At 35.8% G+C, this 16,842-nt stretch overlaps 2 protein-coding genes across 2 annotated transcripts; both read right to left on the bottom strand.

Moving 5' to 3' along the window:
- Positions 1–983: 983 nt before the first annotated feature.
- LOC109377616 (olfactory receptor 5F1-like) lies at positions 984–1,928 on the bottom strand. The gene has a single exon (XM_019634024.1). It carries the CDS (start codon positions 1,926–1,928, stop codon positions 984–986), a length of 945 nt encoding a protein of 314 aa, XP_019489569.1.
- Positions 1,929–13,182: 11,254 nt separating this feature from the next.
- LOC109377619 (olfactory receptor 10AG1-like) lies at positions 13,183–14,615 on the bottom strand. The gene is made up of 2 exons (XM_019634028.1): positions 14,257–14,615; positions 13,183–13,780 (listed from the first exon to the last, which is right to left on the bottom strand). The coding sequence occupies exons 1-2, from the start codon at positions 14,604–14,606 to the stop codon at positions 13,183–13,185; spliced, it is 948 nt and encodes a 315-aa protein (XP_019489573.1). The 5' UTR covers positions 14,607–14,615.
- Between the last annotated feature and the right edge of the window lie 2,227 nt (positions 14,616–16,842).

Raw genomic sequence — 16,842 nt, forward strand, 5'->3', positions numbered from 1 at the left:
AACATCTGCCTCGCCAAGGCCACACACGTGGATCATTGAGGGCATTATTGAATGGTCAAGATGGTTGGCCTCTTTGTGACAAACCATAAGGTCTTGTATGGCACTTCCCAGTTGACCTGCACATCACAGCTCCTATCAGGTGCAACTTCAGTGGCAAGGAGAAGGGAAGGGTCATGGGGAATGTTCCTTCAAAAGCTCTAGCTGTGGCTGTCTCCTTAGCAAGGTCTGGCCCCCACTCAGTTTATTCAGGGTTCTGCTAAGTCAACTCCCTGTCTACCTTCATATTAATGATGCTTAGCTTTAATATTAAGATTAATTGTAACCAGTTTTTATTGACAATTGATAGGATATTTCTAAATGCAGGAAATCTATGAGCCTGTTGTAAAGAATATGTATCAGATTTATTCACTGAACTCTTCAGGTACTGAACTCTTTGCAACATCTAAATGTGTGTGCATGCAAACGTGTGTACAGAGTTAATAAGGGAAATAAAAGCTGGGGAGTTTACACCTGCAATTAAAGCTAGAGTTCTGAAATTTAAGCATCTCCCCAGGTGGTAGTTTAATATTTAAAAATGGATATCTATTTTAAATTTAACACATTTTGACATATCTGACATATAACAATATCTTACAAATCATAAATGATAAAAAACAATGCAAAAGGAAAAAATAAATTGGTAAATACAAGTATTTTATATGGCTAGTTTCATGTGATATTGTGACTTGTGTCTCTAAACATTCAATACCTTTCTTTCCCTAGGCAAAATTTTATTACAAATAAGCCTTACTTTTTAGGACCCAGGGAAGATGCAGAATGATTAGATAAAATGTCATGATCTTTCTTACACAAGTTTGGTAATATACTTGAGTATTACAGAACGTGATTACTTAGAAAATATTCTAATGAAAAACTGTACGCTTGAACCAGCCTTTGAAAGTTCATTAAATACTCTTATTTCGTTCAGAAAATTAAACAAACAATCACAGAAATGAAGGAATCCTTTTCTTGGTAATTACATTCCATAAAGCGCTCTTTACTTCTTTATTCCTGAGGCTGTAGACTAGAGGATTCAACATGGGGATCACCGCTGTGTAGAACACGGAAGCCACTTTGTCCTGACTCAGGGAGTAGCTGGAACTAGGTCTCAGGTAAGTATAGATGGCGGTGGAATAGAACAGAATGATAGCTGTCAGGTGAGAGGCACACGTTGAGAATGCTTTGCGCCTCCCCTCCCCTGAATGAAGACGAAAGATGGAGAGGAGAACGTAGGTGTAGGAGCTGAGGATGACTAGCAGAGCCCCCACCATATTCACACCAGCGAAAGTGGAAAAGATGCTTTCATTCAGGTGTGTGTCGGAACAGGAGAGCTTAAACAGGGGAGGGCTGTCACAGAAGAAGTGGTGGATAACATTGGAACGGCAGAACGGCAAGCTGCTTACATAACTCGTGTTAACCATGGAGTTTAACAAGCCTGCCGTAAAAGCCCCTGCTGCCATCTTAAGGCAGACGGTTCTGGACATGATCACGGTGTAAAGGAGAGGGTTGCATATGGCCACATAACGGTCATAGGCCATTAACCCGAAGAGGATGCATTCGGTGGTGGCCAGGGCGATATAGAAGTACATCTGCAGAAAGCAGCCAGCAAAGGAGATGGTTTTCTTTTCTGACAATAAATCCACCAGCATCTTTGGGGTGATGGTGGAGGAATAACAAATGTCCGCAAAAGATAAGTTAGCGAGGAAGAAATACATGGGTGTGTGAAGTCGGGAATCAGCCCAGATTAAGAGGATCATCCCAGCATTCCCCAAAACTGTAAGTGTGTAAATCACAAAAAATAGCAAAAAGAGGATAATCTGTAGCTCCACCGTGTCTGTCAATCCCAACAGGATGAACTCAGTCACCAATGTATAATTTGTTCTGCTCATTGTTTTACAAATACAGTTAGGTGTCGATAGTTACCTCTCCAAAGTTTACAGGAAATAGTAAGAATACTAATGAGGATATTCACACATGGAAAACAAAACAAGTATAATAAAGCATTTAATAGAGTGACTAAAGAAAGAGGAAAATTAGTGAACCAATGGATAAGCATTTGAATTTATTAAGCAATTGTCTGTTATAAATCTGATTGTAGGACCTCAAACCCTTGGTCAAGTCCATATACTGCCCTTAAGTTTCTGCCAATGCAACATATGCTGTTCTATTCTTTCTTTGCCAGCCCACATCCAAAATGCAAAGGATACAAACATCCTTGCTGAAGTGGTCCCCGTTCTCTGAACAGGAATGTGGGCTTAACGCATGTCCATTTTCCCCCCTCAAGACCACTCTGTAGTCTTCAACTCCAAAATTCATTTATTGCCTCCTGAAAATTGCTCTTGGGTACCCCCACTTGCAAAAGTAGTGACCATTTCAAGTAACCAATATTTTGACACCTGTCATTCCTGAAGAATGAATTTGTGATGTTTCAAAAGTGAGCAAACTAGTTAGACGGCACCTATCAAAATAATGTCCTGTTGTAGCCGACATGCTACCTGCCCACCTCAGGGAACAACGGCCCCAAATCCTTACAGCTTTCTCCCCAGCACCTTACCTGGGTAGTCTATCATTCTTTATCATCAGTTCTCAGTTGAAACTTAAAATGCTTTTAAAGAAAATATTCATTATTCAATGAAATGCAATAGATATTTGCATTACCTATTTATAAAGTTTTGAGACCATTCTGAATAAAAATATATGTTGCAACACTCTTGTTTTCCTTAAAGAGAATTGAGTAACCATGGGGACTAAATTATAGGGTTTAATTGTGGAGTCAAATCTCTAAAGGCAGCAACTCCCAGTCTCAAAGAAAATATAATCACATGCAGATATATGCAATCAAACATTGCATCATAAAATGGTTCCAGATCTCTGTGTTAGTTTAAAGTCTTTGCCAAATTAAAAGAAATAATAATTTCCTATTTACAATGGCTCTCTTTTTGTATTTTTAGCTTATTCCAAATGAGCATAGCCCACTGTCAAACTATTCTTCTTCTTTGCCAGTGTGAGTGTGTGTGTGTGAGTGTGTGTGTGTGTGTGTGTGTGTGTGTGTGTGTGTAATTTAATTGACCATATGGGCTTGGATCAATTTCTGAACTCTTTAGGCTGTTCTGGATTACTATCGTGATTACTAAAGATTCATAGTACATCTTAGAATCAGATAGTGTCTGTCATTCAATATATTTTCCAAGATGTTGGCTATTTTAGTTCTTCGCTTTTACTATTTAGTTTCAGTTTATAAATTTTTACAAAAGGATGGCTGGGGTTGATCAGTATTGATTTCTATTTGTAGATCAATTTGGAGAAAATCAATGTCTTACCAGTCATAAGTGTCCCAGGTCATAAACACAGTACACCTCTCCATTTACACAGTTCTTTAATTTCTTTCATCATTATTTTGTTGCATACAATATTTTGTTGTATAGAGTTCTTATACATATTTTATTAGTTTTACCCTTAAGCGTTTCCTGCTTCGATGCTATAACAAATGGTAATTTTTACATTTAAAATTTTGAATTAAGATGTTAATTTTTCTCCTTTCCAAACTTTGTTCACGTTTTTTCTTACTTTGTTTTCCTTTTTTTGCCTTATTGCCCTGGTGGGGCCATCAGTATCATGTAGAGAAAGTGGTGAGGGTACACATATTTCTGCCTTGTTTCCTATTACGTTAACTGTAGGTATTGGCCTATAACTTTTATCAAGTTCAGGAAGTTCTATTCTGTTTTTAATTTGCTGAGATATTTTGTTATAAATAAAGGTCGAATTATATCAAACATTTGTTCTCCATCCATTGAGATTTTATTTATTTTATTTTTAGAACGATAATATAGTGAATTGCATTGATTTATTTTTAATATTAAATATTCATTAAAAAATTATGTGGGGCAAATCCTACTTGCTAGGGATTTTCCATTTCATCTAACTGCTATATATAACTGCTAGAATTGCACAGGAAAGCTAACAAGCATTAAAGGAATGGAAGAGACTTTATAAACAATTATTAACAATCATTTTCTGAACAAAGGGCTAAGTATTTGCATACGTTATTCCAACCCTCCCAAGAATTTGATGAGGTGGGCAACTATTATTTACAATTTAAAATTAATAAAATTAAGATTAAATAAGTAACCTAATGTCTCACAGTTGTGAAATGGCAAAACTCACATTCAAATCCAGGTTGCCTGAGTCATATGATATATTTCCTTTTAGTCACTCAGATAATTGAGAAACAAACAAAAATTAGGGTGCCTGGGGATTATTCTCAATATTGAGCTTGTATTTTAAAATTCCCTCATATAACTAAATGCTTTGAAATATCTGAATACCTGATAGAAATCGTAGTCTTTACAGGAGAAATCATTTTTTTTAATTGGCCAGTATAATCTAAGGAATTTTTGTTGCTGTCATTTTTTAATGAGAAATCTCCTAGTGAAAGAGACATATGTTGTAACTGGGCACATTATAGTCGATTTCGTTACCCTTCTTCATCTTTCTCATTTAAAATAAATCATTCAAGCTGCATCACTGGAATGAAAGTAATTGTTATCCAAAGTCCTCCTGGGGTTGGGAATTATCTTGAGGGTAATGTCCCACTTGTCACAGACTAAAAGATAAATACGCACCCCTTATATGATGTATTTGTAAAATCTGAAGAGAATAGTCAACATCTTGTACAAAATAAATTGCTACAGTTCAAAATTCTAGATGGTGCTAAGGTAAGTGACTGATCCCCTAAAGTTTCAACAAAATATCGAGTGTGAGTATAACAAAGATAATGTCACTTTAGATATCATGTATTTTAACTGACTCTCTGTGGGCTGGAGCAATGGGTGGTGAGGGCATAATTCTAACTTTACCTCACTCATGACAGTTCCCCAAAATCACTGCCTGATTCATTGTGCTCCTTACTGCTATAAGGAGGAAGCTGACTATATCTATTTGGAATTTAGAAAATGCAATGGTCTAATTAATTTGAGTAAGCTAAATTAAGTAAGCTAAGCCTCAACAGTAAGACAACATCAATTTTTTTGAGCACGTACACATAGTCACACACAGTATGCTTATTTTGTGTTTGTTCCTCATTTGTCCATAATTTGGCAAAATTATGCTCAGAGAGTGACATTGTCAATAATTTATTTAACACAGGTTCACTGCAGGAATTACAATTTATGATGAAAATATTTCATTAGTCAATAGCATACAGGATAACATCTCTTAGTAAGTCAACAAAGAAATAACATACTCCAAATTAATGATAGATTAATTATACTATTGTTCCAGGCAAAGAGGAGATAAAAGAAATAAAGTCCAACTTTAGTTGAGATGTACCTTTGTACAATTTGTTCTTGAAAAAGAACTGATGTCCAGCTGCCAGCACTAATTGAAAGTCCCTTGTAGCTCGAGCATGATGCTAGTGGATTGAAGGTGCCAGTGTTGGCAGGCAAGATGACCCCCGTCATGAGTCCACGGCATGATTTTCACATGGCCTCCCCTAGGTGAACAAATTCACCCTTGGATTAAAGCAACTTCACTTAGGCCATAAACAAGTAGAGCAGGTCCTCTAAATACACCATTTTGTTCAACACCGTTTTGTTATAATGTTAATCAGATGCTATAGAAACAACTCTTGTTTATATCAATTAGCTTAGGGTAAAACTTGTTTTGTTATGCCTTGTTTCACTAAAGTTTCAAGAACCTCTCTATGGTACATGAGGACCTACTGTTGATCAAAGATTTGATTCCCAAAAAAGACCATCTTCCTTTCTCAGTGCATCTAGAACATTGCAGGTCACGGTGTTGGGGGAGGGAAAAATTTGAGGTACCAGGCATGGCAGAGAGAACAAATCTCCATTATTTATTGTCTTATTACTCACTACAGCGTTTCTCACTGAAACCACTTCTAACATTACAAATCTTAAAATATTTGCTGAATATTCCATTGCACTATAATTTTTATTTGCACCCATTCTGTTTATTTTTCTTGATTATTTCTCCTTCTGGCTATATAATACATGTTTTCCCATATAGCCCCAGTTTGTAAGTCTATTAGTAAGTGCAGAGATACAGTTGTCCTTTAAAACACTTAATATTTCTGAACCTCACACCAGACGTTGTCAGACCTCATAGATAAAAAAGAGCCATAAAAAAAGAAATTGTAAGGCACGTGTAAAAGATTGATTGCTGCCCAACAATGCATTTGCATAGAACACACAGAAACAAAACCACAATGGCTTTTTTTTCTAGCACAGATCATGTATCCATGATGCCAGAGATAAGAAGAATTTTGAGACAATGATCTGGATATTTCAAGCTGTTGAATAAGCAATTAAAAAGAAACCTAAAGGTCAATTTATTTGTTTTAACAAATTTTATTTAATAAATATTGATATGAGTGTTTAATATATACCAGTTACATAAATATTTTACGAATATATACTCATTTATTCCTTTAACCATCACAGAATGGTTAAACAACCTTATCAAGGCCACACAACCATTAAGTAGCAAAGCTAAGATTTAAACCCAGTCATCTCTTCCACAACTACTGTGCTCTTAACCATTATGTTAAACTACCTCCCAAGTACACAGATACTCTTCTGTGGACTTCTCTAGTTTTCTTGTGAGTGCTTTTTGCCTAGAATATTTTTCAACTCTTTTTTTACATGAAAGAAGGTGATTTTAGGATTAAAAAAAAAAGGAGCTTTGCCTCTAAAAATTTTGGCAATTCTTATAATTCCAACAGGTCTTCTCAACTGAGCCTCATGCATTCTCTTTCATCTTGAAAGGAATTAATATCATTTCTTAATGTGCACAGCTTTTAAGAGCTACTGCATCTTGAAAACACCACTTCTGAGAAACATCCTCTGGTGTGAACGATAGTTTCTAATTACCTCTTTTAAAGAAAGTCACCATGAAAACAAACTAACTACATCACAGAAAATGCCATAACTGTGGTTTTATTGTCATTCCATTTGCTTCCTTAGAAGAAAGAAGATTTTCTTGCTTCATCCATCATTCAAGTCAACTCACATACTACACGTGACAATTAAGTTCGTGAACTTTTGCAACAATGTTACTAAACTTATTTTGATATCAGAGGGATTATTCACTATGAATTTGTACCAACTGGAGAAACAGCTAACCAGGTTTACTATTTGGAAGTGCTGAAAAGGCTGAGTGAAAAACTTAAGACGACCTGAAATTTTCGCGAAGAATTCATGGCTCTTGCATCACGACAACGTACCAGCTCACAATGGCACTGTCTGTGAGGGAATTTTTAGCCAGTAAACAAATAACTGTATTGGAACACACTCCCTACTCCCCTGATCTGGCCCCCAATGACTTCTTTCTTTACCTGAAGATAAAGGATATATTGAAAGGAAACCTCAGATGCTTCTATTTATACAACTCAGAAAGAAAACCTCTATACTCGTATGCTTCAAGTAAATGTATCCACTCTTGTTTTAATTCATATATTTTCTGTTTATTTCTCTGGTAGTCGACTAGAATACTTACTTCTTTTCATGTGGAGATTGTGATATCCATTACACAAACTATCATTGCAATGTATATAATGCTTATATTTAGAAGACGTTCTTTGTAGGAAATAGAAATCAGAAAATGCAATTCAGAAGGCTTTTTCTTCTAGAAGTCTCTACAGATAAAATGAAACATGCCAATGTCTTCAATATTTTCAGGTTCATTTATCCTGGATCTTAACTATTAGCAAACAAGAAATCCCTTTGCTAGTAGAATCGAAAACCATTTCAACAGAGTACATTCACTATCTTGCTCCTCCTTACTTATAGGTAATTACATTTTTATGAGACATGATTCCCAGATTCACTTCATGCAAAATACTTAAATATGTGTTTAACAAAAGTAATCAATAAACGTTAGCACCTAAGATGATGATAACATGATTATTACAATGATGGTAATGACAATGACAATAATTGTGATATACTGGCACATTTTATTAAGTGTAATTTGTATTTTCTCATTTGATATTATAATAATGAGTCAAAAAAGTTCAAAGTCTACCAGAATCAGTGTCTTGAAACCTAAACATCAGTAACAACAACAAAGATTTTTATTAAATTTTCTGTAAATAAGTATTCTATGCCGATGATGAAATATAGCAGCTAAATGTAAAAATAATCTGAACAAAAATAATTCACACATACCTGTTTGGATTGAAGTTAAATATGATGCTTACCTTCGCTGATTTAATTAAAAGATAGAGCATGAGGAAAAAATTTTGGTTCTTTTTCTTTTTTTAAGATTAGGCCATTTATTTTTCTTGAAACAGAGGTTAACCACCTTCTAAAATATGCTCTGTGGTCATAACAAATGGTGCTCTTTAAGTAGGAGACATTCTTTACCCTTGGGATCAGCTTCTTTCCCAAGTCACTTTCTCATTGAATGAAACCATTCTGCCAGCCACTCAGGGAGTTTGGAACAACAGCCAAACACACACATTTTGCCATACGGCTCCTACTCTAAATTCTCTACCTCTCTTTTTTGTGATTATTAAAAAATATAGGATTATATCAGAAATTTATAATTACATGTGACTTATGACATACACTAACATGTAAAATGCAAATGAGTAGTGTCTTCAATTACAGAGGAGTTTATTTCTCTGTCATTAAAAATGCAGAAGACGTAAATCTAGGACTGTTGCAGCTATAATGTCAACTTCTACATGACTCAGTCTTTTTTCTGCATACTCACATTAGCCAAGCAGGGCTCGGCATCTCCCAGACCACAGAAAGGGGTCCGGGAGCATGCCACAATCCATAATATAAAATAAAATACATCAAACTTAAAACTTTGCATTCTACACCGAAACATTAAGAAAGTGAAAGACAAGTCACAGACAGACAATATTTGTATGTCATGTATTTTGTAAAAGATTTGTATGCAGAATATATAAAGAATCCTTCCAACTGAGTAGTAAAGGTCAACCCCATTTAATGTATGCAATAGATTTGAATAGATGTGACAACAAACAAGATCACAAGCATGCACATAAAAATAATCAAAATCACAGCTCGTTATATAAAAACAAATTAAAACTACAATGTAACATACCTTCACACTCACCACAATGACTATAATAAAAAAGACAGGCAAGAACAAGAGTTGGGAAGATGTAGTACAAAAAACATACATGAAAAATATTTTTATTAATTGATTTTTATCTCTAATTTATTATAAACTGCATTCTTGAGTGTCTTCACTCTTCTTTGGCATCAATTTCTCTGTGTATAAAATGTAATAATGCCTAATCGCATTAATTATGTTACAGCAATACTATGAAAATACAGTCATGACCTGGGATCCAAAAAGTCTTGTTGGAAAATCCAAGACCTTTGAACAAGGATCCATTTAACTAAGTCTAGTGTTTCATAGAATGAAGGCTACCCATTTAAACAATGACATTTTAAAATTTAAACAATGTTAATGTAAATAATTCTATAACAATTTTTACATTTCCCTGCCTTCTTTACCCTTTGGTGGAGAGCATTCTGCCCTGGCTTTCATGATGTGCATGAACAAATATCTGCGACTTCCCTGGACTTCCAGAGCTGACTGCTGTTTGTAGACGTGGAACATAGTTGAGTGTTATACTGAACCTCCACAGATCACTTATTTTTTTATGATTCTTTTCTCTTCTTGCTCCTCATCAATTGATTTCCTAACCTCTAGATGTGTTTTCTAATTAACTCATTTCATTTTTCTCTACTGTTTTTCATTGTAGTGACATCATTTATAAAGTACATTTACAAGAAAAGGTGTTTTTTCCCTAAGAAATTATTTCTCCATTAAGTCATTGCTAGGTCTAACTTGATACATAATTTTAATTAATTTTCATTACCAACCTGGGTTTTATTTTTATTTTATTTTATTTTTTTAGCGGAGCCATCCTGCCACATGTTGGCAGCTCAGCTGCAGCTCAGCTCAGGCCAGGCATCCAACCGCTGTTGCTCAGAGCTCGCACTTTTGAGTGAGCTCTTAACCAACTGAGCCACTCTGCCTGCCTCCAACCTGGTTTTTAAAATGGCCCTGACAACTCTATTCAAATGAATGATGTCTTTTCCAGCATGCGATATAACAGACACTTTATTACAATTTAATCTATTTCATCAATCCTCGTCAAAAGTTCTTACTGAGAATGGGCATTTCACAATAATATATAGAATTCCCAAATTTGCTATTTGTAGACATACAGATAAATGCATAACTAGAGACAGAAATGTCTCAACATTATAGTAATTTTAAATTTGGAAGTAATTTCCAATGTATGGACACATCAATTGACTTTAAGATAAATAGCTTTTGAAATTTTATTTAAAATATATATGAAATCAATCCCTATAAAGAAATTCATTTTTTAGATGATATGAATTACGTACATAGCAATTTTCTCCGTGTCATTATCATATCCTGTTCCTTAGACTCTATTATATATCATGTGGTTAAACAAAAGCATCAAAATAGAGTGAAAAAAGAAAGCACTTCTCAGTTCCTGCTGAGTCCTGGGTCTTGGGTCTTAAATACGTGGTGATGGCTGATCCAAAGAACAACTATAAGATGAGCTAAGCAGGTGGAACAAGCTTTGGCCCCACTTGTGGCTGATGGTAATGTAAGGGTTGGAGTGACGATTCTGCCATAGGAGACAAGTGTCAACAGAAATGGAATCATGACAAACAACACAGCAACTATGTAGACCATCATTTCATTCACAAGGTGTCCCCACAGGCCAGCTGGAGTATTGGGGGGATGTCACAGAAGAAGTGGTTGATGAGTTAGAACTCCTCTGTCCCTCTTTCCATTCATTGGAGCTGGGCCTAGAGTAAGGGGAGTGACACCCCTCAGGTACACCATTCACGAGGCACTCACTTATTTTCAAGGCTGACTCTGCACTGCACAACACTGCAAGTGTGTGCCTCCTTAGATAATGCACCCCAGGTACCTCTTGATTGAGATCAGTCCCAGCTCTGCCTTTCATTTCTCCATCCTGGGGCATTTGAAACTTGTGCACCAAACATAGTATAAATATAGTGTCATGGATAAGATATATAGTCCTACCAAGAAGGAGTAGATTGGAATTATGGCTGCAATACCTGCTAGCTGTGTGACCTCATACAAGTTGCTTAATCTTCCTGGGCCGTGGTGCATTTGAGTTTCCAATTGACTGACAAATGCGTAAACACTCAGGATTGTTAGATGAATTAAGTATTTAATATATCCAAAACAATTGGAAAGTCCTGGCATTTATAAAAGTATCTGTAAATGTTAGCTGTTATTGTTTCCTTTGCTGCCATTACTATCTCTGTCATAATCATAATCATTATCACTACTTTTATCATCATCATTATGATCATCATCATGACCATGTATAAAGGCCTTATAGCATATGAAACCTTAAAATGAAAGGAATATATACAAATATGCTTTCATGAATAAAATATATAAGTAAATAAGTGTACTAAATCATGCTAGATGATCAATGATGTAATGGGTTGATGAAGTGGAACATAGAGCAGGAGCTAACACTGTTTTATCCACAGGTTTACAATTATGACTAAAACTATAGAACTACATAAGAATAAAAAAACTGCTAACGAACATTCCCAGTGACTGAGGCACAAAAGAATCTTTTAATGGGAGGTGCTGATTCGAGACTCTAGAATTGGGAGGATGGGCATTAATGTTCTGCCGACAGATGCTGATGTTCCCTGATTATACAGTTCAAAGGTTTGATAGTTTCAAACATATTAGAAAGGGTTAAAGACACAGAAGCTTAGACAATCTAATGTAAACGTAACTGTGTGAGCTGTGTGTAATCTGGAAAATAATTTTTAACATTTTGCTCCACTTTTAAACTCATAGATGTTTTCTATTAAAAATATGAATTGGCATGGGAGTAGGTGTTTGAAGCACAGATATGAAAAAGATGAAATGATGCGGATGAATTTGGCATCATAATTGCTAAGTAGAACATAGAAATATGTCAAAGTAAAGTGGTTGTCACAGGTAGGCATGTTCTGTTATATCATGTGTTTTTGCAGGAAGTTATTAGGAAGAGAACTAAGTTCATGTCAGCTTTTCTTTTGGTATTATGATTGGAGTAATTTCATATGGATTAATAGTAGGTTAAATAAATATCCTCTCAATGTTTATTGATGCTCTAAAATTTCTTGATTGTACCAGATGTCTGGGGTAGGGCATAGCAATACTCATTTACCCATTCACTCATTTAATTACACATTCAAATATTCATTATTCAGCTGCTATTGGCCAGTCTCTGTGCCATAGAATGAGAGAACACTAACAAATGCAAATGTGATTATTTAGGAAATTATTTAGGCAAATCATTTTATACAATTCTTACATTATTTAAGCCAAAATCTTAACAGATTGAATTCTGTTTTTAGTTTTTGCATAGTTTATATGATGCACATTACTATTTTATTCATGAGGTAGGATTATTCTTCTTCTTCAGGCATAGAGCACTGAAGATAGATAAGTTGGCCTAGTAGATATCCTGTCACAGAACACTGTAGGTTAGTATTTAAAATACATCATAAAAATACATCATAAGATGGAAGTGGTTAACATCTTAAAAGGAGAATATAGAGATTTAAAATGTTGCTCTGATAACTGTGTGGCAAGCAGTTACAATCACACGCATCACGCTATTTTTTAAGTAATAATTTTCTCAGGGCTGCAATAACCTCCTTGTATAACTGTATACAGACAGAAATGTCTCAGCATAAGTAATTTTAAATTTGAAAATAATTACCAATTATATAGTCATGGGACATGGAGTATAGTGTGGAGTGGAGGTAAGGGAATTGTAATAGATAGGTATGATATTGGGGAGAAGTGGGGCGGCAGATTGGGGGAGGGGGTTGTCACTTCGAGGGGTAAAAAGTATAACTATCGCACTGTGTTGCACAGGTGAATCTAATTCTAAAAAATGTGCATTTCATAATAAAAAATAATTAAAAGAAAAAATACATCATAACCTGGAAGCGGTTAACATCTTAAAAGGAGAATATAGAGATTTAAAATGTTTCTCTGATAACAGTGTGGCATGCAGTTACAACAATTACGATCACACTCATCACGTTATTTTTTAAGTAATAATTTTCTCAGGGCTGCAATAACATCCTTGTTCCTAAGGCTGTATATCATGGGATTAAACATGGGAGTCACTATGGTATAGAAAAGAGACAGCAGTTTGTCCATTCCTGCAGAATGACTGGATTTGGGCTGTAGGTAGGTGATGGTAGCAGATCCAAAGAATAAAAGCACAACTAGCAGGTGGGAAGAACATGTGGAAAAGACTTTGGCCTGTCCTCTGGCTGTGGGCAACCTCAGAATGGTGAAAATGATTTTGCTGTAAGAGGCAAGTATCAACACAAAAGGGACTGCAACGACTAACATAGTTACCACATAGACCAACACTTCATGTATAGAAGTGTCCCCACAGGCTAGCTTGAGAATGGGGGGCATGTCACAGAAGAAGTGGTTAATTTGATTACAATCGCAGAAATGCAGAGAGAAAATCTGGCATGTTAGTCCTATCTCGACTGGAATTCCACTGACCCAGGAGCCAACAGCCAGTTGGATACACATCTTGTGGTTCATGACAAGAGGGTAGTGCAGAGGGTTACAAATGGCGACATAGCGGTCATAGGCCATCACTGCCAGGAGGAAACATTCAGTGTTTCCCAGCATAAGGAAGAAGCACATTTGAGTGGCACAGTCNCAGATCCAAAGAATAAAAGCACAACCAGCAGGTGGGAAGAACATGTGGAAAAGACTTTGGCCCGTCCTCTGGCTGTGGGCAACCTCAAAATGGTGAAAATGATTTTGCTGTAAGAGGCAAGTATCAACACAAAAGGGACTGCAACGAATAAGATAGTTAGAACATAGACCGTCACCTCATGTACGGAAGTGTCCCCACAGGCTAGCTTGAGAATGGGGGGTATGTCACAGAAGAAGTGGTTAATTTGATTGCAATTGCAGAAATGCAGAGAGAAAATCTTACATGTTTGTCCTATGTGGACTGGGATCCCACTGACCCAGGAGCCAACAGTCAGATGGACACAGATCTTGTGGTTCATGAGGAGATGATAGTGCAGAGGGTTACAAATGGCGACATAGCGGTCATAGGCCATTACCGCCAAGAGTAAACATTCAGTGGTTCCCAGCATAAGGCCGAAACACATTTGGGTGGCACAGTCCAACATAGAAATGCTTCTATCCTGAGTCCAAAGATCCACCAGAATCCTAGGGAGTGTGATGGACACATAACAGATTTCTAAAAAGGAAAAATTTGCAAGGAAAAAATACATGGGTTTCTGTAATGCAACATCCAGCCTGGTTATGATTATTATGAGACTATTTCCAATTAAGATGATCATGTACATAATGGAGAACACCACAAAGAGTAACCCTTGGAACTGTGGAAGGTCAGAAAACCCCAGGAGTACAAATTGCATCACTGTGGAAACATTGTCTTCTGCTTTCCTCTCTTGATATTTCATCTGCGGGAATGATTTAATCGGAAGTACAAGTTACACCACTTTCTTTGGCTTTTGTTTTTCTATTTATAAAATGAGAAAGTCATGCCTTCTGATTTTTCCGATTGCTTCTGAAAAGAAAATCTGCAACTGCCAGGTGCTCTCAAAAGTTTGCCAAAGTGTATATTTGTTATTATTAAATGTATTTGTAAGAAAATAAATCCCTTTTTTCTTCTTTTTTTTGCTATGGATTATTATATTTTTTTGATTCTGTTGATGAGCTTTGTGATTGTAATTTTAGCATTCATCCGGACAGCCAAAAATACAATATCTGGTTTCTGTTTTGATAGCAATGATTCATGACATGTCTTTCTCTTCACCTTTCATTTCTGTTTCTGAATATTATCAATTCAATATTACTTTCATTACTGAAATGATATATTGTAAGTCAACTAAAATAGTGTATAGGAATGAATACAGATAATTTTTCAGAGTGGTAAGTATGGCTTTCCGGTGGTATTCCCAAGGTCATATTTAGCTTTGATCTTCTTCATATTTAGGCTATTGTATTACCAAAACAAAATTGTAAACTGGCCATTAAATATTATGGGATGTTATTTAGTCAATATTGTGTATTTCAATGTGAGATCTATGAAATCACCACTCATAATTTTACTCATATTTTGCAACAGGAAGAAAGGGAACTCTCTTTCTGTCCAGCTAAGTTCAAGAGGCAAGAGGAATGCTCATCTATTATTTATCTTCAAAAAAGCAATTCTGACTAAAACGTGCACCCCGCAGTTACTCACTGTATGAAACAGACACCAAGTCCAATTCGTCTCTGAGATTTGCCTAAATCACCCACATTCTCACTCATTGCTGCCATTCTGCTGAACTCATTTAAGGCATTCTGTCTTTTGCTTGCAGACATATGTGTCTTTAAGCATGTGAGCATGTTCGGTGTGATTGCCCATCTTTATTATATTCTTTTCTTATGGCTGTAACTATGAGAGATTATAAGCTTCCAAATTCTGTATATCTTCCTATGCAATGCAGTGTATCTTTGTTCTACACAGTATGATTTCCTAACTATTTGTTCACCCCTTATTACAAGTCACGTTCTTATACAAGTATAAGTGGAATTAAGTGAAAAATTCACTAACTTCTTAAATAAATTACAATTGAGTCAAATTGGTTGCTTCTTTGGGATGGTCCCCAAGGTGTAAGCAAGGGTTCCTATTCAAAATGCTGAACCTCCACTCTCTCTCTCTCTCTCTCTCTCTCTCACAGAATTACACTCTTTTCATTCACTGTTAGAATCAGAGGCACATTACTTCATTGTTTTCAGTATGTGCTGGATAACTTCCATATTATGTGTTAACGGATTAGACAGTTAATAGAGACCAACTCTCCACAAAGAAGAGACACACTTACAACCATAATATACGGTGTTAAGTCTGGACAATAGTTAAGATTTCAGCTGCGAAATTGTAGACACAAGTGGGTCAGGAGCAACACTCCATGCAAACCTTCGGCATCCTGAGGGTTTTCTGTGACTGAGAAAAGAAGAGTTAAATAATCATTTATTTTACCATCTGCAATATTCCAGACTATTTAATAAAGTACTACAGGTATTTAAACTTTCTGTCAAAATAACATAATTCCGATTAAAATTTCATTGTAGGGAATGTAAAATGTTATAACTTCGACTCTAAGATGGTCAGAAACTAGTCGCTGATAGGTAACACGACTAAGATGATTTTCATCTGCGCACGAAGACTACACCACTGTTACTGTTTTTCGCTACACTATCCTACACAGCTTTAATCATGTTTTATTTACCTATTTAATTCAATGTGGAGTCTAATACTTTGGCAATGATTAAAGTTGTTTATGGAGTTAATCATTACATCTTTCTAGGTTAGCATGCAGCACACACCCACATTTGATGAGCTAACCATTGCTCTCAAAAACTGCCACCCTCTTTATTTTCTTTATTGGATCTGCCTTTTATGTAACCTCTTCTTTCATTCTCACTCCTCTGCCCCACCCCGTTCCTCTCTACATTATTCTGTACTCTTCAAGTGGGGGAGTATATCTGAAGAGCAGACTGAAACTTAGGTGCCAAAAAGCAATTACCAAGAAAATGGAACAATAGAACTTGCAATCAACAATATAGTGTTCTGCATCTACTACATGGTTTTTCTGTTTTTTGGCTTTAATTTTCTCTTTGTAAAATACAGTGACTATTACATGAATA

The sequence above is a fragment of the Hipposideros armiger genome, unplaced genomic scaffold (genome assembly GCF_001890085.2).
Source record: "Hipposideros armiger isolate ML-2016 unplaced genomic scaffold, ASM189008v1 scaffold_1481, whole genome shotgun sequence".
Taxonomy (NCBI): domain Eukaryota; kingdom Metazoa; phylum Chordata; class Mammalia; order Chiroptera; family Hipposideridae; genus Hipposideros; species Hipposideros armiger.